Consider the following 23,580-nt stretch of genomic DNA (forward strand, 5'->3'; position numbering starts at 1 on the left):
CTCAGCAAAAAAGCAGCCATAGGGTGCCTGGGAACCTTCCCACACACTTTTCTTAGCCAGGACTACTTCTCAGCAGGATTGGACAGACCCACCAGAGAATCCTCTGGTGTGCCCTGGCTTCTACATCATGAGAGTTCATGATAGCGCTAACTTTGCAGCTGCTATGGGGCTCTTGAGCGGGGGAGAAAGGTTAGCCCTAAGAATCAAATCCTCTGGTGGGCACAATGTTTTTCAATCTGAAACAGCTTCTCATTGGGAGTTGTATTTCACCACAGCCATATTCTTTAGCTCGGTGAAAGGACTGTCATAGTGGGAAACCGTATCTACTCTGGCTGTCATTTCTCCGTCACCAGGTTCCGCCCATTGTCACACACGACCATGCCTGGCTGTATGTTCAGGGGTGAGAGCCAGAGATCAGGCTGCTGTGTTATAGCTTTCAACAACTCTGCAGCGCTGGGCGGTTTGTCACATAAAGCATGTTATCTTCTTCAGTACAGCCTGTTGCCGCTTGGCCAAGGCAGTGCTGCAGTGCTTTCAGATTGTGACTGATGTGGTCATTTCGGAGATAGAGGAGGAGGTGCAGGAGCTGAACAATGAGATTACATTGAGGTTAAATTGGCGACTCCATTTTTTATACTAAAGAAAGATCCTACTGTATTTTGTTTTTTTTATGGTATTTTTTAAGACAAATGCATTCACTGGGAAATGTCATTTTAACATTTAACAAACTTATCTGGCCATGTGGTGTGTGACACATCATCAGACACATTCTGTTTCATTTATGATGGAGGGACTCTGAAGTCACAAAGCCTATTTTTATAGGGCCATCAGGGGGAGCTTACTATTCTTAAAAGGCCAGAAGTCAGCCCTCGCTATTGTTAGAGAGCCATCAGACGGCTATGCTTTGTTGTTCCCATTATTAACCAATGGGTCTCATATACTGTTATTGCATATGAAGTCACTGTTAGGGCTGCCATAAATTCGGACACAACCCAATACCCCTTTGAATCGGCATAGAGGAGAGTCTCAGTAAAAAAAAATATTCCCATTATAAAGGAGCGGGTCTCCTTTAGTGGTAATGCCCATGCTGTGACTGCAAGGGCTGCCAAAATTTGGGAAAAACCCCACTAACAATTTAAAGACACATAGATCAGGGCCACAGTAACAAATATGACATGTTCCCATTACAAAGGAGCGGGTGTGCTATACAGTTATAGGGTATGCAGTGAGTCCAACGGCTGACCAAATTTAGGAAAAACCCCACTAACAATTTAAAGACACATAGAGCAGGGCCACAGTAACAAGTATGACATGTTCTCATTTGAAAGGAGAGGGTCTGCTATACAGTTGTAACGCATTCAGTGAGTCCAACGGCTGACAAAATTTAGGAAAAACCCCACTAACAATTTAAAGACACATAGAACAGGGCCACAGTAATGACATATTTCCATTACAAAGGAGCGGGTGTGCTATACAGTTATAAGGTATGTAGTGAGTCCAACGGCTGACCAAACTTAGGAAAAACCCCACTAACAATTTAGAGACACCTAAAGCATGGCCACAGTAATGACAAATTCCCATTAGAAAGGAGAGGGTATCCCATAGTGTTGGCCTATGCAGTGAATGCACAGGCTTCCAAAAATTGGGAGGAACTTCAATGCCCCTTGGAAGAGACGTACAGGGCCTCATGAAAAAATGTTCCCATTATTAGGAAGTGGGTCTCCCATAGTGTTGCATTGAATGCAAGGGCAGTCAAAAATTGGGAGGCTCTCCAATGCCCCTTGGAAGAGACGTGGAGGAGGGCCTCATAAAATAATGTTCCAATTAGAAATAAACGGGTGTCCTATACTTGTAATGCCCATGCCCTAAGTGTATGGGCTGACAAACATTTACCCCGGGGGGGGGGGGATACATGAACATACTGTGTAAAATATTTTTTTACGGGCATAGTTAACACCCTTTAAAAAACTTATGTGGATATTGCATCACAGTCCACAGTCACCGTGGTGATATCTTGGTGGAGGACGAGGATGAGGAGAAGGAGGAGGACAAGAGCAAATAGCCAAAATCAGGAAGCGTATACCGATGTGTAGGTGTGAAAAGGTTCATAGGAATAGACCTCCCAATAAAAGACACAGGATTTGAGTTTATGTTACCCTGCTTCCATTCGGTGGTGTTGAGAAGTCTGGCCCAATCCAGCCCTTGATCATTTTTATAAGAGTCAGCCTATCAGCATTGGTAGTTGACAGGCGGATGCGTTTATCAGTTATAATTCCACCAGCGGCACTAAAAACCCACTCTGATAAAACACTAGCAGCAGGGCAGGCCAGGACCTCCAATTCGTAGAGAGCAAGTTCATTCCACGTATCCAGCTTGGAGACCCAATAATTCTAAAGCACAGAGGAATCACGGAGGATGTTGGTACGGTCGGCAAGGTATTCCCTCAGCATCTTCCCAAACTTTGCACTCCTTGTGAGAGTACCTCGCGCCTCAGGGCCTGTTCGATGAGAGGGGTTGTGAAAATTTTCCAAGAACTTTGACAGTGTTCCCCAGCCTCTGCTGGATTGGATTTGTGTCTCTCTAACCTGTTCTCCTTGGTTGTCCAACGAAGTGTGACTTCTGCCGCCAGTGTTTTCAGATGGCTATTTTTTTAATAGTTCTGCAACAAGGGCCTTCTAGTACTGCCCCATTTTTGTAGACCTGTCCACCTCAGGAATAAGAGATATAAAGTTCTACTTCTAGCGTGGGTCTAGAAGTGTCACCAACCAGTAATCACTGTCACCCAAAATTTTGAGAACGCTTTTATGGGAAAGGCAGCGTAACATAAACTCAGTCATGCGTGCCAGACTGCTAACAGGCAAGACTTCCATTTCCTCACCAAGAGGACGAGTGACCATGCTCTCCTCCTCCTCTCTGTCATCAGGGCATCCACGCTGAACAAACAGTATGACAGTGGTGCAAGTAGTACCGTCTTTAGCGTATGAAACTAGCTCCTGTTCTTCTTCCTCCTCCTCCTCTTCCTCATTGTCACCCAATCCACGTTGGGATGAGATGAGGCTGGGCTGTGTGTAATCACCCTGTATGGTTCCTTTCTCCATCTCATCGTGCTCCACCTGCAATGCATCCTCTTTGATTGTGAGCAGAGAGCGTTTCAGAAGACAGAGAAGCTTAATGGTGACGCTAATTATGACGTTATCGCCACTCACTGTTCCTGGACCCTGGGTTTCGGCCCACAAAGTTTGGCGCTTTTTCTGCAATGTGCCTGATCATGCGGGTGGTGGTCAGGCTGGTCGTTTTGCCACTCCTGCTGATGCTGGCCTGGCAGGTGGTGCAAATGGCCTTGTTGGGGTTATCGGCAGAATTTTTAAAAAACAACCAGACTCGGGAAGACTTAACAGTTGCACTGGCAACTTCCATTGTGTTGCTGTTACGAGGAACGGTGGCCTGCCTTCTTTCTGCAGCCACCACACTGCTTCTTCCTGCCTGTTGGGATGCTCTGCCTCCCTCCCCCTGTGTGCTGCTCTCCTTGCTCTGCATGTCCTCCTGCCAGGTTGGGTCAGTTACTATATCATCCACCACTTCGTCTTCCACTTCCACACATTGGTCCTCCTCCTGACTTTCTGGCAATTGTGTCTCATCATCGTCCACTTCTTGTGACACTTTCCCAGCATCACCTTCATGTTACTGTGGCTGCTCAAATGTTTGGGCATCGCTACATGCGATCTCCTCTTTCTCCGCTTCAAGTGGACCGAGCGAGAGGCCTGAATCTATAAATGGAGAAGTGAACAGCTCTTCGGAGTGTACAAGTGGGGGATCAGTTGTCTCTGGCCACTCGACATGTTTGGATGAAGGAGGTTCAGGGTGAGGAATATGCGGTCCAGACTCACAGCTACTGAGACTTGACTGTGTGGAAGACAGGGTGGGGGTGGTGGCTAAGTAACTGGAAGCATTATCTGCTATCTAGCCAATAACCTTTTCACACTGCTCTGTGTTCAATAGTGGTGTTCTGTGGTCCCCTATTAATTGGAAAGGAAGGGACAGGAAGGTTGAGCGAGAAGATGTGGGTGCTTGTTGTGGCACAATTTCGGCTTGCCCACGGCCTCGGCCTCTGCATGGACCATTAGCATCACATCCAGTTCCCCGTCCCTTGCCACGTGCCTTGCCCATTTTAAATGGAGGACAGTATCTTCTGTGGCACCCCAGGGGTCTGGTTTCCACAGTAACAGCTATGTTATGTCTGAGAGCAGATGGGAGGTCTCTTGGTCAGGGATCCTATGCATGCCACACCTCCTGCCCAGTCCTGGGAGGGGAAGAACTTCCCCTATATAAACCTAGGGCTGAGGCAGGGTTAGTGAGTAGAGAAGAAGTAGAGACAGAGAAGAGCAGCAGATATAGGAGAAGAACATCAGGAGCTCTGTGGGAGCAGTGCTATAAGGAGTCAGGGGCTGGCAGCTGCAGAGCTCGCCCTGACTGAGAAGCTATCACCGGACCCGGAGTCCGAGGCTGTGGGGACTAATCTTTATGACGCGCCCCCTGGGCCAGTGTTGTTTTGGGGATACCCAGGAGCCGGATCACATGGGGGTTGTAGTCTCCGAGTGGCGGTGACCCGGTCCGTGCCCAGGGTGTCAAGCTCAGTGTGTGGCAGTCCTTACAGATGTTATTAGTTCTTAGTGTCGACTACGCCACCCGTTGATTTGCGGTCAATACGGCCGCCGCTGCAGCAGGGTCCGCTGAGGCTGGTGGTATGTGTGCAGCTTCGGGTAGTATAACCCCCAACGGGAGGGGTATAGCCTCAGGGGGTCAGGTGTAGAGGATGGTGGTAGTGGTGGTGCAGTGTGGATGATAAGAAGACTCAGAGTCGGGCTGTGCAGTTCAGGGTTTTTACTTACTGCTGTTCTGTTGGTCACTCTGGCCTTGAGTGACCGCCCGAGCCGTGCTGCGTCCACCAGGTCCTGGACTCGGCCAACCCCCAAGCAATTCTGGAGCGTGGTCCTGAGCTCCCTTTCTGACTGTCCTCTCTACTGGCCTTTCTCACCAGGGGTCCACTTATATCCGGCTCCCTCGGGCCTCTTGGTGGGTGCACCTCTTCGGGGTTCCCTGACCCTATACCTGGTGTGCCTTCTTAGTGGACTTAGTGAGGGGCTGCTCCAACTGTAATGCCGCAGCCTCCGGTTCTTAGCTGAGGGTTGTTTCTCTCCTCCACTAATTTGGGATCCGGTTCCCTTGCGTGCCAACCCTTCACCCTTCTGTTCTAATTCTGGGTTCTTGGGGTTCCTTCTTCTCCCCCTCTGGGTCCTTCTCTCCTCCTCTCTCTCTTCTCTCTGCAGGCTCTCCTGGACCTCTCTACAAAAGACTGACTAACCCTCTACAGAAGACTGACTGTCTGACTGACCCTGATCTAAGATGGTTCCCACCTTATATACTCCCTCTATGTGTGAGCTCAGGTGACCAGCACCCAATGAGCTCCTAGCATTACCCAGACTGCTCCCCCTATCTGCCCCTACACTACTGGGATGTTCCACCCCCCTCCCACTCCAGCCAGGGACAGACACTGTCGTACCTGCACATATTCCTAGTGGGAGTACCATCGGTCTGTCCCTCGGAAATGGGATGTATGTAGTGCATGCAGCTAACTGAGCTCAGTTCCACACTCCATCCTTACCCGGGAGTGGAATATCACACCTCTGGGTTGAGGTGCAATACCCCTGTAGCAGCCGAATCCTCAGGGTGCTACATTTACCCAGCAGCAGAAACCGCCCGGCAGGGGATTTCAGGTCCTCTGGCCAAGAAACCCGAAGGCACGGTCACCCGCGTGGGACCAGCACCGCCGTCGTGGAGCGGACGCCACTAGAAGGCCCCGAGTCACCGGCCCTACGGGTGAGCACCACACGGTACACTCAGGGACGTGGGCTACTTATACCCGCCTCTAGCAAGGTAGCTAGAAGAGTACAGTCAGTTTGGGAGGCCTACAACTCCGCCTGGCCAGGGGAGATCCCATCTGCTCAAGGACTGACCAGGCCCCGATCGCTAGCCAGTACTCCGGGAGAGTCTATCTTTATCACCAGTAAAGACCCTGAACTACACCGCATCGTCTCTGAGTGATTCCTGCTACCCCCATCATCCACGTCGGCTGCCCTGAGGCCATACCCCTCCCGTTGGGGGTGATACTACCACGCTGCACAATCCTACCACCGGCCTCAGCGGTCTGCCCTGCAGCGGCAGCTCCTTCGCTGCATTCAACGGGTGGCGTAGTCGCCCAACATCTACCGCTAATACAACGCCACTTAGTCTGACTCCCTGGGCACGGACCGGGTCACCGCCACGAGACTACAACCCTCAACAGATCCGGCTCCGGGTAAGCTCCTGCATGCTCAACGCTGTGCGACACAGGCCCAGGGGTGCGTCAACTTTTGGCGTAGTCGGCAGGATTTCGTGCCCGCAACCACCGGGTACTGCGTGCCTGAAAAAGACTGTTCAAACTTACCAGTGGTGAAGATTCCCGCCATCCGTGGAGGTTTCCCGCCATCCGGCGCCATCTTCTACCTTCTTCCCGCCATCCGCGAAGTTTTCCCGCCATCCGGCGCCATCTTCTGCCTTCTTCCCGCCATCCGTGGAGTTTTCCCGCCGTTGGACGCCATCTTGAAGACGCCGCGCGGGAAGAAGAGGGGCGTGGACTCCGAAAGCGCGCGAGAACTGAAGCCCCGCCTCACGTCCGGACGTTGCGTAAGGTCCTGGAAGGAGCCCAGCAGACGCCGACGTCACAGGAGCGCGACGGAAGGTCCTCAACCCTGACGATCCACTGCGGAGCCGCGGCCTACGGAAGAGGATCATCGCAAGGTAGGCCACGGTCCACTAGGGGGGAGGAAGATGTCGGATACGGAGGAGAGCTTCACTGCCTCAACCCCCGCCAGCGCCACCGCTGCTGCAGTCATGCCTTTCACCATGCCCTATATCCCGGGAGCGGCCTGGCTACCCCAGTACTCAGGGGAGTCACATACCCTGCATGACTTTAGAGAAAAGCTGGATAGCCTCTTCCAGGTGTACCCCCTCACAGAAGAGCAAAAAAGTGAGCATCCTGGTGGCCCAATTAACCGGGGCAGCCCAAAGGGAGGTAAAGTCCTGGCCACCTGGGGGGAGGACTGTTGCAGGGATACTAACCCGGCTGAGGGACACCTTTGATACCCGCACCTCAGCCGAGATCAAGCTTAGATTCTACGGGTGCAAGCAGCGAGCATACGAGAGTATAAGGGACTATGCCCTGAACCTACAAGAGGCCCTGAGAGCCATTAAGCAGACCGACCCTGACGGCGTGGGAGACGAGGACAGGCTGTTGACTGAACAATTTATAGAGGGTTTATATTGCAATGCCCACCGAACCCAGTTGCGGGCAATGGCCTTACAGGACCCTCATCTGGGATTTGCACAGTTCAAGGACAGAGCCATCCGGGTGCTCCGAGAACCGGCACCAGGTGGCGTTGTGACCCACAGACGCCCCACTACCACTTACCACCAGGAGGCGGCGCCCTTGTCGGCAGGGCCTGTGGGAGCTGATGCGCAGGCTTTGAACAATGACCCGGCTCCAGACCTGCACCATCAGGTCCAAGAGCTAGCTAAAAGCGTTGCCGCACTAACCCGAACTGTGCAGTCTTTACAGGTTTCCACTCCAGGGAAGATCCAGCTGGCATCCGGACCGGAGGACATCCCGTGGCGTCGACCAAGGAGGACCCCACCGGCCAGAGGAAGACCCAGCGACCGATACAACGAGGACGGACAACCCATCTGCCGCCGCTGCAATCAACCCGGACATATGGCAAGGTACTGTCCTTTAAACTGGCACAACCTGGGGTAGAGGGCCAAACCCCAGGAAAAAGATCATCAGGCCCATCGAACTGGCGCGACAAATATGTGGGAGGACGTCCAGTCTTGCCTGTGGTACTGGATGGCATCCCTATGAGTGCCCTACTGGACACCGGGTCACAGGTTACCACTATCACGTACGTGCTCTTCAAGCAGTACTGGAATGACTCGGATATCACCCGCTACCCTGACGACGATTTGAGTATCATCGCCAGCAATGGTCAGCCCGTGCCACAGATTGGATTTAAAGAGGTGACCATTAAAATCGGTAGAGTTGAACTGGCGGCACAGGGACTGATCATTGTAGACATTGACAAGCACGAGAGTCACCCAAAGATAACTCTAGGAACTAATGTAATTGAAAATTGTCTTGAAGAGGTGATTTTCCTTTTACAGCAGGTTGCCAAGAACGCCAGCTCCGGCCAGCAGCGAGTGCTCCAGAAAGAGATCCGGGCACTGATGCGACGGCAACAGATAGAACTCTCCGGTGGTGAGATTGGTAGCGTAAGAATGTGTGACCCTTTCCCTATTGCCATGCCCCCAAAAAGTGAAATGATGATTTGGTGCCGGGCAGCTATTGGTCTGAGAGGTAGAGATTACCAGGCAATGGTAGAACCAGTTTACTCAGACAGTAGGCCCACCATTTTGACAGCACGGGGGGTGGTCAATGTACGCCATGGGAGGGTGCCCGTTCGCATAATAAATATCGGGAAGAGGGAAGTGTACCTGCCCCGGTATGCCACGCTAGCCAAATTGTATACCATCAATCAAAATTCCATACAGTCCGTAGAACCCTTGCCTCCATCTTCCCCGGAGGAAAGTAACGGCTCTAAGGAAACAATGGAGGACTGGTGTCAGCAACTACATTTGGGTACTGACTCCACTCCCTCACACCAGAGACAGGGAGTCTATCGGGTGGTTCAAGAGTACGAGAGAGTGTTTAGTAAACACCCGTTAGACTTCGGGCGAGTCAAGGGGGTAGAACATCGCATCCCCACGGGAGACCATCTTCCCATAAAAGAGAGGTATCGACCCGTACCCCCTGCACACTACCAACACGCCAAGGGGATGCTTAGGGACATGAAGGAGGCTGGGGTGATCAGGGATAGCTGTAGCCCCTGGGCAGCTCCACTAGTCTTAGTCCGAAAGAAAGACAACACCATGAGGATGTGTGTAGATTACCGGAAAATCAACCGTATCACACACAAGGATGCGTACCCCTTACCAAGGATAGAGGAGTCTTTGGCTGCTTTAAGATCTGCTAACTTCTTCTCTACCTTGGATCTCACTAGTGGGTACTGGCAGGTTCCTGTAGCAGAGGCGGACCGGGAGAAGACCGCATTCACCACCCCGATGGGACTTAGCGAGTTTACCTGCATGCCGTTCGGACTCTGTAACGCACCAGGAACCTTTCAACGATTAATGGAGTGCTGTCTGGGCCACAAAAACTTCGAGACGGTCCTGTTGTACCTGGACGATGTCATCGTATATTCCAAGACTTATGAGGACCACCTGAAACACTTGGCGGAAGTGTTCGAAGCTCTGGCAAACTACGGCCTAAAGGTAAAACCCTCCAAGTGTCACCTCCTAAAACCAAAGGTGCAGTACCTGGGACACGTGGTGAGCGCTGACGGAGTGGCTCCCGACCCTGATAAGATTACCGCAATTAAGAAATGGCCAAGTCCCTCCAGTGTAAAGGAAGTGCGGCAGTTTCTCGGGTTGGTAGGCTATTACCGCAGATTCATCCCCGGTTTCACCAAAAAGGCAGCTCCTATGCAGGACCTCCTGATAGGCCAGTCCCGGAAGGCCAAGAACCAGAAGCCGCCCTTCAAATGGGAGAAGTTAGAAGAAGAGTCCTTCCGCCAGCTGAAGATGGCCCTCACGGGGGATGAAATCCTGGCGTACCCTGATTACAGCCAGCCCTTTATCCTTTACACCGACGCAAGTAACATCGGGCTAGGAGCCGTACTGTCCCAGATCCAGCAGGGGAAAGAACGAGTAATCGCTTACGCCAGTCGAAAACTGCGACCCACCGAAAGAAACCCTGAGAATTACAGCTCATTTAAGCTAGAGTTCCTGGCAGTGGTGTGGGCAGTCACCGAACGCTTTAAGCACTACCTCGCTTCTTCCCGGTTCACCGTGTACACGGATAACAACCCGTTGACACACCTGGACACGGCAAGACTCGGTGCCCTAGAGCAGAGATGGATGGCCCGTCTGTCCAACTACGAGTTCACAATCAAATACCGGGCAGGACGCTCCAATACCAACGCGGACGCCCTGTCCAGGATGCCAAACCTACCGGACGTAGGAGAAGATCCAGAGGGACTGGAAGAAGTCGAACTCCCCGCGTTCCACCGTCATGGGACTATCCAGTATTCCCATCGGGTAAGGAGTAAGCAAGCCGCTACGTTTAACCCCTTGCCTCACTACAACTGGGAGGAAACGCAAGACAGTGACCCTGCCGTCCGACTGGTGAAGGAGATGCTGACTCGGCCAGAGGCTCGCCTTGACCCAGACGCTCCGGAGGAAGCCAAACAACTGTGGGCTGAGAAGAGTCGACTGTTCCTTTACAAGGGGAAGTTGTGCCGCAGAATGGTTAACTCCCGGACGCATGAACTAATCTGGCAAGTAGTGGTGCCACGAAGAGACGCAGCCATGGTGATGGAGGCATACCACGACGGGGCTGGACACTTCGGGTGGAAGAAGCTGGAGTTCCTGCTGCGCGGGCGGTTCCACTGGGTAGGCATGAGGGGAACCATCGAGAGGTGGTGCAGAGACTGTGGCCCGTGCAACCTAAGAAGGAAGGACCGTGCCAGCCAGAAGACCCCCCTTCAGTCCATCGTCACCAAGCAGCCGTTGGAACTGGTAGCCTTGGATCATGTAAAACTGACCCCAAGCAGAAGTGGCTACGTCTACGCACTAACCATCGTGGATCACTACTCCCGGTTCTTGGTTGTCGTCCCCGTCAAGGACTTAACAGCTCGAACAGCAGCTAGAAACTTCCAGCAGCATTTCTGCCGTCCACACGGGTACCCGGACCAAGTGTTGACAGACCAGGGACCTGCCTTTGAAGCGGAGGTCTTCCAAGAATTCTGCACTCTGTATGGCTGCCGGAAGATATGGACAACACCCTATCATCCGCAAACTAATGGACTTTGTGAGAAAATGAACCAGGTGGTAATGGATCTTCTGAAAACGTTGCCCCTGGAAGAACGCAGTCTGTGGCCTGAGAAGCTGCCCGACCTGGTGGACCTATACAACTACATCCCTGTAGGTTCCACCAACTGTACCCCGGCTTACCTAATGAGGGCACGGCCTGGTAAGCTACCTGTTGACCTGGAGATGGGAGTCCTGACACCCGAGGACACTTCACCGGAAGCAGACTGGGACACAGAGAGGCAGCAGCAGTACCGGAAAGTACAGGAGAGCGTGGAGCGAAGTCTCTGTCTCGCTAGGGAAAGACAAGAGAAAACTTACAACCAGTATGCTCCCGCTGTTCCCCTGGTACCCGGAGAGCAGGTCTTGAAGAGGAAGAGACGGCTCCACAAGTTGGACGACCAGTGGGAGAAGGACCCGTACACCGTACTGCCCTCAAGCCACGACAACCCAAAGGTTTGTACCATCAGTAAAGACGGAGGGGAAACCACAGCCATTGTATCCCGGGATCACCTGAAGAAGTGTCCCGAACAGCTACGGAACCCAGAAGGAGAGCAAGAAGACCCTCGACCCGTAGAGGAAAGGGAAGATATGGTTAGTACTGTGCTCGGAGACTTCCCTCGGTCCTGGACTCAAGTCAATGGTGCAGTTGTGGTACCCGTCCTCACGTTCCTCCAACCAGCATCCCAAGTGCCTACGGAGCAACAGGTAGAGCTGGAAGAGCAGCCGGTCCAGGAGGCAGCAGACTCCACACAAGCAGAACAGGAGGATCAACCCTCTGCTCATAGTGAGCCTGCCGTACCCCTAGTGAGCCAAAGAGCCCGTAAACAGCTGCCCAGTTTACCCTTGACAGCTCCTACACCCTGTAGTTCAGGGCCAGACAGTCAGCTCCGTAGGTCCACTAGGGCCACTAGAGGCCAGTTACCCGCACGTTGGAGGATTTGAAGTGTTTAAATTGTTTTATTGAGGTCACCTGTCTGTTACTTGTAAATAATTATGTGTTTCTAGTTATTTTTAGGAGTCCTTGGTGGGTTTACCGGGAATCCTTGTACAATTGGTTGGAGCGTAACCTAGGAATGGACTAAAGACTGTTAAGGACTCGGGGCAGGACAGACCCCTACCTGGTTACGTCTCCCTGTTTTGGTGAAATGGACACCTTGCTTTTCTTCAAAACTGCACCCGGTTGCGGACACGCCGTAACCATCTTTATGTGTTTTTCTTATTGTATTATTATTGTTTTTACCTTGTTATGTTTTTCTAAAAATATGTTTATTCCTGGAGTACTAAATTTCACTAGGGGGGAATGTGGCACCCCAGGGGTCTGGTTTCCACAGTAACAGCTATGTTATGTCTGAGAGCAGGTGGGAGGTCTCTTGGTCAGGGATCCTATGCATGCCACACCTCCTGCCCAGTCCTGGGAGGGGAAGAACTTCCCCTATATAAACCTAGGGCTGAGGCAGGGTTAGTGAGTAGAGAAGAAGTAGAGACAGAGAATAGCAGCAGATATAGGAGAAGAACATCAGGAGCTCTGTGGGAGCAGTGCTATAAGGAGTCAGGGGCTGGCAGCTGCAGAGCTCGCCCTGACTGAGAAGCTATCACCGGACCCGGAGTCCGAGGCTGTGGGGACTAATCTTTATGACGCGCCCCCTGGGCAGGGGATTTCAGGTCCTCTGGCCAAGAAACCCGAAGGCACGGTCACCCGCGTGGGACCAGCACCGCCGTCGTGGAGCGGACGCCACTAGAAGGCCCCGAGTCACCGGCCCTACGGGTGAGCACCACACAGTACACTCAGGGACGTGGGCTACTTATACCCGCCTCTAGCAAGGTAGCTAGAAGAGTACAGTCAGTTTGGGAGGCCTACAACTCCGCCTGGCCAGGGGAGATCCCATCTGCTCAAGGACTGACCAGGCCCCGATCGCTAGCCAGTACTCCGGGAGGGTCTATCTTTATCACCAGTAAAGACCCTGAACTACACCGCATCATCTCTGAGTGATTCCTGCTACCCCCATCATCCACGTCGGCTGCCCTGAGGCCATACCCCTCCCGTTGGGGGTGATACTACCACGCTGCACAATCCTACCACCGGCCTCAGCGGTCTGCCCTGCAGCGGCAGCTCCTTCGCTGCATTCAACGGGTGGCGTAGTCGTCCAACATCTACCGCTAATACAACGCCACTTAGTCTGACTCCCTGGGCACGGACCGGGTCACCGCCACGAGACTACAACCCTCAACAGATCCGGCTCCGGGTAAGCTCCTGCATGCGCAACGCTGTGCGACACAGGCCCAGGGGTGCGTCACTTCCATGCTGACTATAAATGACTGAATTTGGAGCCAACTTATATGTGATCCGTGTGACGGAGAATACACAGTTTTAAATACCTGGCCTGTCGGTAACAATTTTGAACAACAAACTGGTGTCAATAGCTTCACTGTGACATACTGAAACAAATTTTTAATGGAGGCTAGAAATGTAGCGCTGTATTCTGCAGTGCCAACAAGCAAATGGCACAGAAAAAACAGTGTTCTCTGGATTGCTTTTTAAGCAAATAATGAGGATTAAGATCCAAAAAAAAATTATTCCTGGCCCCTGAGACCTGAGCCTATTTCTAGAAATATCTAAAAGCAGCAGCAGCAGCAGCAGACAGAATTGGAATGGAGTCTCTTGTGCTATATGCACTGCAGTCTGCTATATACTCTGCCTGATATCTCTGCAGATAGATTAGTCCTCAGAAGGACTGTTTGTTGAGATTGATATGGGTCTCTAATATAGTTTGGTACACCTACACTAACTAGAAACAATCAAATCTCTCCCTAGCTCACCAGCATCTACTCCCTACACTGTCTGAATCCGGGGTGACTGTGACGAGCATGGCGGTGCCAGGTCTGATATAGACCTGATGACGCTGTGCGGCCAGCCAATCACTGAAATGCCACAACCAACATGGCTGCAGCATTACAGTGAGTGGCAGACAATCCCTGCATGTTCAATGGCTCTGAACAGAGCGCCAAACATGCAGGGAGGAGACCCGAGCTCTCGTCGAGCAACCCCGGAAATACTCGGCGAGCGCCGAGCATCTCGAGCAGTGATGGTGCGGCAGAGTCATCTTCTATCTCCAGAGTTACTGGGTAAGTCTCTCTGTCCTGTAGAGTGTAAGCTCTTTTGGTCAGCGAGGTCCTCTCTCTCTCTCTCTCCTGTAAATGGTAAGCTCTCATGGTCCCTGGGCTCCTCGCTCTCTCCTTTAGAGAGTAAGCTCTTATGGTCAGTGGGGTCCTCTCTCTCTCTCTTGTAGATTGAAAGCTCTTATGGTGAGCGGGGTCCTCTGTGTTTCCTGTAGAGTGTAAGCTCTTATGGTCAATGGGGTCCTCTCTCTCTTCTGTTGAGTGTAAGCTCTTATGGTGAGCGGGGTCTTCTCTTTCCTATAGAGTGTAAGCTCTTATGGTCAGCAGGGTCCTCTGTCTCTCTCTCCTGTAGAGTGTAAGCTCTCATGGTCCATTGGCTCCTCTCTCTCACCTGTAGAGTGTAAGCTCTTATGGTCCATGGGCTCCTCTCTCTCCTGTAGAGTGTAAGCTCTTATGGTCCATGGGCTCCCCTCTCTCTCCTATAGAGTGTAAGCTCTTATGGTCAGCGGGGTCCTCTCTCTCTCCTGTAGAGTGTAAGCTCTTATGGTCAGAGGGGTCCCCTGTCTCTCTTGTAGAGTGTAAGCTCTTATGGTCAGCAGGGTCCCCTCTCTCTCCTGTTGAGTGCAAGCTCTCATGGTCCATTGGCTCCTCTCTCTCTCCTGTAGAGTGTAAGCTCTTATGGTCCATGGGCTCCTCTCTCTCTCCTGTAGAGTGTAAGCTCTTATGATCAGCGGGGTGTTCTCTCTCTCCTGCAGAGTGTAAGCTCTTATGGTCCATGGGCTCCTCTCTCTCCTGTAGAGTGTAAGCTCTTATCATCAGTGGGGTCCTCTCTCTCTCTCTCCTGTACAGTATAAGCTCTAATAGTCAGCATGGTCCACTCTTTCTCTCTTGTAGTGTAATAGTAATGGTCAGTGTGGTTCTTTCTCCTGTAGAGTGTAAGCTCTTCTGATCAATGGGGTCCTCTCTCTCTGTGTAGAGTGTAAGCTCTTATGGTCAATTGAGCCCTCTCTCTCTTCTGTAGAGCGCAAGCTCTTATGGTCAGTGGGGTCCTCTGTCTCTCTCTTTCCTATAGAGTGCAAGCTCTTATGGTCAGCGGGGTCCTCTGTCTCTCTCTTTTGTATAGAGTGTAAGCTCTTATGGTCAGCGGGGTCCTCTCCCTCTCTCCCGTTGAGTGTAAGCTCTTATCATTGTCAGGATCCTCCCTCTCTCTCCTGTACAGTGTAAGCTGTTACGGTCCATGGGCTCCTCTCTCTCCTGTAGAGTGTAACCTCTTATGGTCAGCGGAGTCCTCTCTCTCACCTGTTGAGTGTGAGCTCTTATAATCGTCAGGATCCTCCCTCTCTCTCCTGTAGAGTGTATGCTCTTGTTCTTTCTCCTGTACAGTGTAAGCTCTTATTATCATGAGGGTTCTCTCTCCTGTAGTGTAAGTTCTTATGGTCAGCAGGGTCCTCCTTCTCTTCTGTAGAGTGTAATCTGCAATCTCTTATGGTCAGCAGGGTCATCTCTCTCTCTGCTGTAGTGTGTAAACTCATATGGTCAGTGGGGCCCTCTCTCTCCTGTAGAGTGTAAGATCTTATGGTCGGCGAGGTCCTCTCTTTCTCTCTCTCCATCATTTCCAAATATTCCTTTCCCAAGCAAGTACAAGTTTTTCATTGTTGAGATTCATGCAAATCCAATTCTTATGGAAAATTTGGTAAAGCTGGCAAATTCAAATTTCAAATGTCATCAAACTACAGAGGCATACTGTATTAACCTGCATGAAAGCTGTAGCTGAAGAACTATATATACAGTGCTGGCCAAAAGTATTGGCACCCCTGCAATTCTGTCAGATAATACTCAGTTTCTTCCTGAAAATGATTGCAATCACAAATTCTTTGGTATTATTATCTTCATTTAATTTGTCTTCAATGAAAAAACACAAAAAGAATTGTCCTAAAGCCAAATTGGATATAATTCCAGACCAAACCTAAAAAAGGGGGTGGACAAAAGTATTGGCACTGTTTGAAAAATCATGTGATGCTTCTCTAATTCGTGTAATTAACAGCACCTGTAACTTACCTGTGGCACCTAACAGGTGTTGGCAATAACTAAATCACACTTGCAGCCAGTTAACATGGATTAAAGTTGACTCAACCTCTGTCCTGTGTCCTTGTGTGTACCACATTGAGCATGGAGAAAAGAAAGAAGACCAAAGAACTGTCTGAGGACTTTAGAAACCAAATTGTGAGAAAGCATGAGCAATATCAAGGCTACATATCCATCTCCAAAGACCTGAATGTTCCTGTGTCTTCCGTGTGTAGTGTCATCAAGTAGTTTAAAGCCCATGGCACTGTGGCTAACCTCCCTAGATGTGGACGGAAAAGAAAAATTGACGAGAGATTTCAATGCAAGATTGTGCGGATGGTGGATAAAGAACCTCGACTAACATCCAAACAAGTTCAAGCTGCCCTGCAGTCCGAGGGTACAACAGTGTCAACCCGTACTATCCGTCGACGTCTGAATGAAAAGGGACTGTATGGTAGGATACCCAGGAAGACCCCACTTCTTACCCCTAGACATAAAAAAGCCAGGCTGGAGTTTGCCAAAACTTACCTGAGAAAGCCTAAAACGTTTTGGAAGAATGTTCTCTGGTCAGATGAGACAAAAGTAGAGCTTTTTGGAAAAAAGCATCAACATATAGTGTACAGGAAAAAAAAAGAGGCATTCAAAGAAAAGAACACGGTCCCTACAGTCAAACATGGCGGAGGTTCCCTGATGTTTTGGGGTTGCTTTGCTGCCTCTGGCACTGGACTGCTTGACCGTGTGCATAGCATTTTGAAGTCTGAAGACTACCAACAAATTTTGCAGCATAATATAGGGCCCAGTGTGAGAAAGCTGGGTCTCCCTCAGAGGTCATGGGTCTTCCAGCAGGACAATGACCCAAAACACACTTCCTAAGCACTATAAAATGGTTTGACAGAAAGCACTGGAGACTTCTAAGGTGGCCAGCAATGACTCCAGACCTAAATCCCATAGAACACCTGTGGAGAGATCTCAAAATGGCAGTTTGGAGAAGACACCCTTCAAATATCAGGACCTGGAGCAGTTTGCCAAAGAAGAATGGTCTACAATTCCAGCAGAGCATTGTAAGAAACTCATTGATGGTTACCGGAAGCGGTTGTTCGCAGTTATTTTGGCTAAAGGTTGTGCAACCAAGTATTAGGCTGAGGATGCCAATACTTTTGTCTGGCCCTTTTTTGGAGTTTTGTGTGAAATGATCAATGATTTGATTTTTGCTTCATTCTCTTTTGTGTTTTTTTCCTTGCAAGCAAATTAAATGAAGATAATAATACCAAAGAATTTGTGATTGCAATCATTTTCAGGAAGAAACTGAGTATTATCTGACAGAATTGCAGGGGTGCCAATACTTTTGGCCAGCACTGTATATATAGTGTGCAAAGCAGTCATCAAAGCAAAAGGTGGCTACTCTGAAGAACCTAGAATATAAGACATATTTTCAGTTTTTTCACACTTTTTTGTTAAGTATATAATTCCACATGTGTTAATTCATAGTTTTGATGGCTTCAGTGTGAATGTACAATTTTCATAGTCATGAAAATACAGAAAAATCTTTAAATGAGAAGGTGTGTCCAAACTTTTGGTCTGTACTGTATATATATATTCATTATGCATCAACTAATTTGAATAAACCTGAAGATTTTGTAATGAAAGGTATATTATTGTTAACCTTTCTTTCATTTTATGGGTTAAAAAAATCTGCTATAAAACTCTATCTCAGTCCTGTCAAAATTTTTGAAATCTTGTGTTCAGTGAGATATTGATTAAAAATTTACTATTAAAAGGGGGTATGCTCATTAACTCTGGGCACTGGATATACATATATATATATATGAATCAGGACTGTGTTCATATAAAAATGTGATAGAATAACATGGTTATAATGTGGAGGATGCAAATACTTTATCAGGAGTGGCACAAGTGATATTAGATGTTATATAACATGTAGTACTACAGTGACACAGAGCAGATACACAGCACAGTTATATCTCACCGATACTGCCAGATACCCTCACACTTACCAGTCACAGTAATGGCGGTTGTTGCTTCTTTGTTATAACCATATTTCACTTTACTCTCTTTACTTTCTTCAAATCTGTAGTAATACGTCTCCTCATCTTCTTTCCTGGCGTCAGTGATGGTCAGGGTGCAGTCTCCAGTATCTGGATTTCCCGTCAGATGGAAGTTTGATTTTTGCACCTTACTTGATTTATTATTTGTAGCTACGATATAATAAGGAGATAAAGGTTCCTTCTTCCATATCTGTATCCAGTATCCAGTGGAATTACTGAATGTCTTTCTACTGTCAGCGATGAAGGTGCAAGGAATCGTCACACAGAGACCCTCCTGTACACCGACATCAGGAGACACTCGGATAGAATAGCCCGCCAGCTGGCACGTGATACCTGTAGGAAGATGAAAATTGTCATTGTTACATATCAGGAATTTTATTTTTCCAATAAATCACAAATATATTGAGTTTTTGTAACTATTCGCTATCTGATTCATAATTCAATAAAACTCAACAAAAAAGGATTGCCCACTTCTTTTATAGGATATCAGATCGGTGAGGGTCCGAAAACAGGCCCCCCCACCAACCTGCTGTTATCAGAGGCAGTCGGATGTACACAATGTTCAAGAAGATCACCTCTTCTCCATCACACTGTTTCGTGGTCGGCCATCCCATCTCCACCCAATTTGGCCGACACTAGAATTCCAGCAAAACCACCTTCATCGTGGGGTTTTGTATTTTTGATAAGGTTTACTATAGGTTTTAAAAAGTTTTACATTTCCATAGATTGAACCTGAAAGTGTCAAATATGCTTTTTTTTTTTACTTTTTAAATGTTATTATTTTTAACTGGGGGAAAAGGGGTGATTATTGATTATAGATTTTTTTTTACATTTTTTAAATGGTTTTAATTTTTTTTCCCATTATATTTTTTTTTGATCACCACAGGCAATTTGAATCTGCAATTATTTGTTTAATACATTGCAATGTTTTCAGTGTTGCTGTATATAGTGAAAATAACAGTCTACTATGAAGCCCAGCCTGTGGCCAGGCTTCACTGGCCATTGTCAGGCACCTTCAGCAGGCACCCAGCTGTCCTGGCCCATGCATCTATTTATGACCCCCATCCGTAGCATGATCACAAGGCGGATGGAGCGACATTGGGTGCATGAACAGAGGTGTGGATCATACAGTTTGCTAGTGATTATCAGTGGCATATAAATAGTCAACAGCAGCAATTGGAGATAGCTCAGATCGCTGCTTATAGTGGCTGCAAGGCAGCTGGAACCTGCACTATGTGATTTTTATATCCATGATGGAGTATGATTCCATCCGTGCCCCCCATGCATCCTCAGTATAACACAGAATCAATATATAGGCACTAGTGTTGATCGAGCACTAAAATGCTCGGGTGCTCGAAGCTCGGGCCGAGCTCGCTGTGATACTCGAGTGCTCGACCCGAGCAACGAGCCCAATGTTAGTCTATGGGAGACCCGAGCATTTTTGCGGTGGCACCCCCGGCAGTCTGTAGAAAGCCTAACAAGTGCCCAAAACGATAGTGACAGTGCTCAAATGACATGGGGACAGCATGGGGATCGCTCCAGGAAGCATTTCTGACCCCCAGGTCACTGCTGTCAACAACATGGTCAGAGGTATTAAGCCACTTTTACGGGCTCACAATAAAACGTTCAAAAGCGAAACTGAAACTTTTTTCCTGTGAAATATGTTAAGCAATTTCTTTTCCAGGGTAAAGACTTGTATATAAGGTAAAATAAATAACCAAAAACAAAAATACTCCTCCACACCTTGGGCTATGTTCACAAGTAGCACTTTTTATGCGTTTTTGCACTTTTGTATTGCTTTCAACCGTGACAAATGCATTCACCGAGAAATGTCATTTTAACATTTTACAACCTTATCTGGCCATGTGCTGTGTGACACATGCATAAAGTGCTGAAAAGACATGGGAACAGCATGGGGAAGACCCCTGGAAGCATCTCTGACACCCAGGTCACTGTCTAAAAGTGTGCCCATCAGAAGTGATCCTTGCCGCATCAGAAGATGCAGACTTGCAACTATCCCCGTGCAAGTTCTAGTCCCAGGGCAGTGCTCAATTGTACCTCCCCCATTCCTTGCAATGCAAGCGCAACTATGCAGCCTGCCACCTACCCACCCCAGGCTGCAATACTATACTGCTTGCTTGCACTTGAAATTGGGCCTTTTAGGCATGTGGAGGCGGAATCTGGCCACCACGTCATGGCTGCGTTGGTGGCCTGGAATCCATACTCAGTCCCCAGCCGCCCGGTGGCTGGGTGTCCATGCTCGGTCCCCAGCCGCCCCACGGCCGGGTGTCCACACACGCTTCCCAGCCGCCTGGGGGCAGCCGGGTGTCCATAAACGGTCCCCAGCCGCCCCTATTTCTCCTTGGAACATCCCCCCACACACTTTTCTTAGCCCGGCCTGCTTTAGGGCAGCATTGGACGAGCCCACCAGAGAACTAGACTCCTCCGGTGGGCCCTGGCTTCTCCATCAGGGGAGTTGAGAGTGCCAAGGTGAGGAGCATGATGATGATGACAGAAGTTAGCATCTGCTTTGTTTTCTTTTAATTCAAGTGTAAGTGTGCAGCCTGCCACCCACCCACCCCCAGACTGCAATGCAATACTGCTAGCTTGTACTTTAAATGGGGCCTTTTAGTTTGGAGGAGGCCGAAGCTGGCCACTACCTCATGGCTGCTTCGGCAGCGAGGTATCCATACTCAGTCCCCAGCCGCCCCTATTTGTCCTGGTGTGCCTTATACATAAGATTAAGCGCGTATACCAAAACATTACCTGTGCCCTCCCCAGTGCATTTAGTGGAAAGGAGAGCCTATTCCGCTGTAGTGTGTGCATGCCAAACACCTGTTCATGGTACATGCGAAGATGCCTCCCACCCTGCACCTGTCATTGCAGACTTGCAACTATCCCCGTTCAAGTCCTTGTCCCAGGGCAGTGTTCAATTGTACCTCTCCCATTCCTTGCAATGCAAGCGCAACTATGCAGCCTGCCACCCACCCACCCCCAGGCTGCAAAACCATACTGCTTGCTTGCACTTTAAATTGGGCCTTTTGGGCATGTGGAGGCGGAATCTGGCCACCACGCCATGGCTGCGTCGGCGGCCTGGTATCCATACTCAGTCCCCAGCCGCCCGATGGCCGGATGTCCCCGCTTGCTCCCCAGCCTCCAGGGGGCAGCAGCGTGTCCATACTCGGTCCCCAGCCACCCCTATTTGTCCCGGTAACCTTTCCCACACTTTTCTTAGCCTGGCCTGCTTTAGGGTAGCATTGGCCGAGCCCACCAGACAACCAGACTCCTCTGGTGGCCCTGGCTTCTCCATCAGGGGAGTTGAGAGTGCCAAGGTGAGGAGCATGATGAGGATGATAGAAGTTAGCATCTGCTTTGTTTTGTTGGAATGCAAGCGCATGTATGTAGTAGCGGCTAGGCCTGAGGTGGTCAGCGTTTTGGCTCATATCCTACCTCCTCCGAGGATTGCTGGATGTTTTCCTGCTACTAACCAAGTTCTATGACTCCCGTTAAAACAAAGCTTCAGGTGATAAATGATGGATGAGGTGGTGGCAAAGGAGAAAGAGCAGGAGGAACAGGGGCCATTCACATCAATATCAGGCCAGTCAACCAGATATGTCTTGTAGGATATGTTTCTGTAACAAAAGGAGCGGTTCGGCTACACAGCTATAGGGCATACAGTGAGTGCAATGCCTGCCAAAAATTTCAAGGCACTCCAATGCCCCTTGGAAATGACATGGAGGTCAGAGGGCCTTAACTAAACCTTTTTTTTCATTTATAGCAACTGGGTCTCCTGTGCACTGTTGGCCTAAGCAGTGAATGGAAGGCTTTCCAAAAATTATGAGGAACTGCAATGCCCCTTACAAGAACCATGCAGTACAGCATATTACAAACATAAGTCCCATTATTGGGGAGTGGGTCTCCCATAGGATATGCTTATGCCTTCCAAGCAAAAGCTTCCAAAAATTAGGATGGAGCAACTTGCAATGCCCCTTACAAGAACCATGCAGTACAGCATATTACAAACATTAATCCCATTATTGCGGAGTGGGTCTCCCATAGGATTTGCTTATGCCTTCCAAGCAAAAGCTTCCAAAAATTAGGACGGAGAAACTTGCAATGCCCCTTACAAGAGCCATACAGTACAGCATATTACAAACATAAGTCCCATTATTGCGGAGTGGGTCTCCCATAGGATTTGCTTATGCCTTCCAAGCAAAAGCTTCCAAAAATTAGGATGGAGCAACTTGCAATGCCCCTTACAAGAAGAATGCAGTACAGCATATTACAAACATAAGTCCCATTATTGCGGAGTGGGTCTCCCATAGGATTTGCTTATGCCTTCCAAGCAAAAGCTTCCAAAAATTAGGACGGAGCAACTTGCAATGCCCCTTACAAGAACCATGCAGTACAGCATATTACAAACATAAGTCCCATTATTGCGGAGTGGGTCTCCCATAGGATTTGCTTATGACTTCCAAGCAAAAGCTTCCAAAAATTAGGATGGAGCAACTTGCAATGCCCCTTACAAGAACCATGCAGTACAGCATATTACAAACATAAGTCCCATTATTGCGGAGTGGGTCTCCCATAGGATTTGCTTATGCCTTCCAAGCAAAAGCTGACAAAAATAAGGGCGGAGGAACTTGCAATGCTGGCACCCTGGTGGTATAGTGGTGGTGGAGGCTGAGGATATGGAGAAGAACATAAAACAGCCGAAATGAGGAAGCGTATACCCATGTGTGGGTGTGAAGCGGTGCATGTGAATACACCTCCCGAAATAACACAGTGGATTTGACTTTATGTTACTCTGCTGTCATTTGGTGGTGATGAGAAGTCTGGCCCAATCCAGCCCTTGTTCATTTTGATAAGGGTCAGCTTGTCAGCATTGTCAGTTGAGAGACGAGTGCGCTTATCAGTTATAATTCCACCAGCGGCACTAAAAACACACTCCGATAACACGCTAGCGGCAGGGCAGGCCAGGACCTCCAAGGCATACAGAGCGAGTTCATTCCAAGTGTCCAGCTTGGATACCCAATAATTAAAAGGCACAGAGGAATCACTGAGGACGCTAGTACGGTCGGCAAGGTAATCCCTCACCATCTTTTGAAACTTTCCACTCCTTGTGAGAGTACCCCGCGCCTCAGGGCCTGTAAGCTGGGCGGGTGTCAGAAATCTGTCCCAGAACGTTGACAGTGTTCCCCTGCCTCTGCTGGATTGGAATTGCATCTCTCTCGCCTGTATGCCTTGGTTGGGCAACGAACTGTGACCTCTGCCGCTAGCATGTACAGATGGGAATTTTTTTAAGAGTTCTGCA

At 49.4% G+C, this 23,580-nt stretch overlaps 1 protein-coding gene across 2 annotated transcripts in view; it reads right to left on the minus strand.

Annotated features, from left to right (window-relative positions):
• Positions 1-23,580, minus strand: part of LOC141171998 (sialic acid-binding Ig-like lectin 13) — a 71,130-nt gene that overhangs the window by 33,411 nt on the left and 14,139 nt on the right. For both annotated transcript variants that reach the window (XM_073655756.1, XM_073655755.1), the window contains exon 3: positions 18,216-18,599. In XM_073655756.1, coding sequence (XP_073511857.1) covers positions 18,216-18,599 — 384 coding nt within the window. The remainder of the gene's footprint in view (positions 1-18,215; positions 18,600-23,580) is intronic.

This window comes from Phyllobates terribilis, unplaced genomic scaffold (assembly GCF_046119375.1).
Source record: "Phyllobates terribilis strain yellow unplaced genomic scaffold, ASM4611937v1 Scaffold_12__6_contigs__length_324123572, whole genome shotgun sequence".
Taxonomy (NCBI): domain Eukaryota; kingdom Metazoa; phylum Chordata; class Amphibia; order Anura; family Dendrobatidae; genus Phyllobates; species Phyllobates terribilis.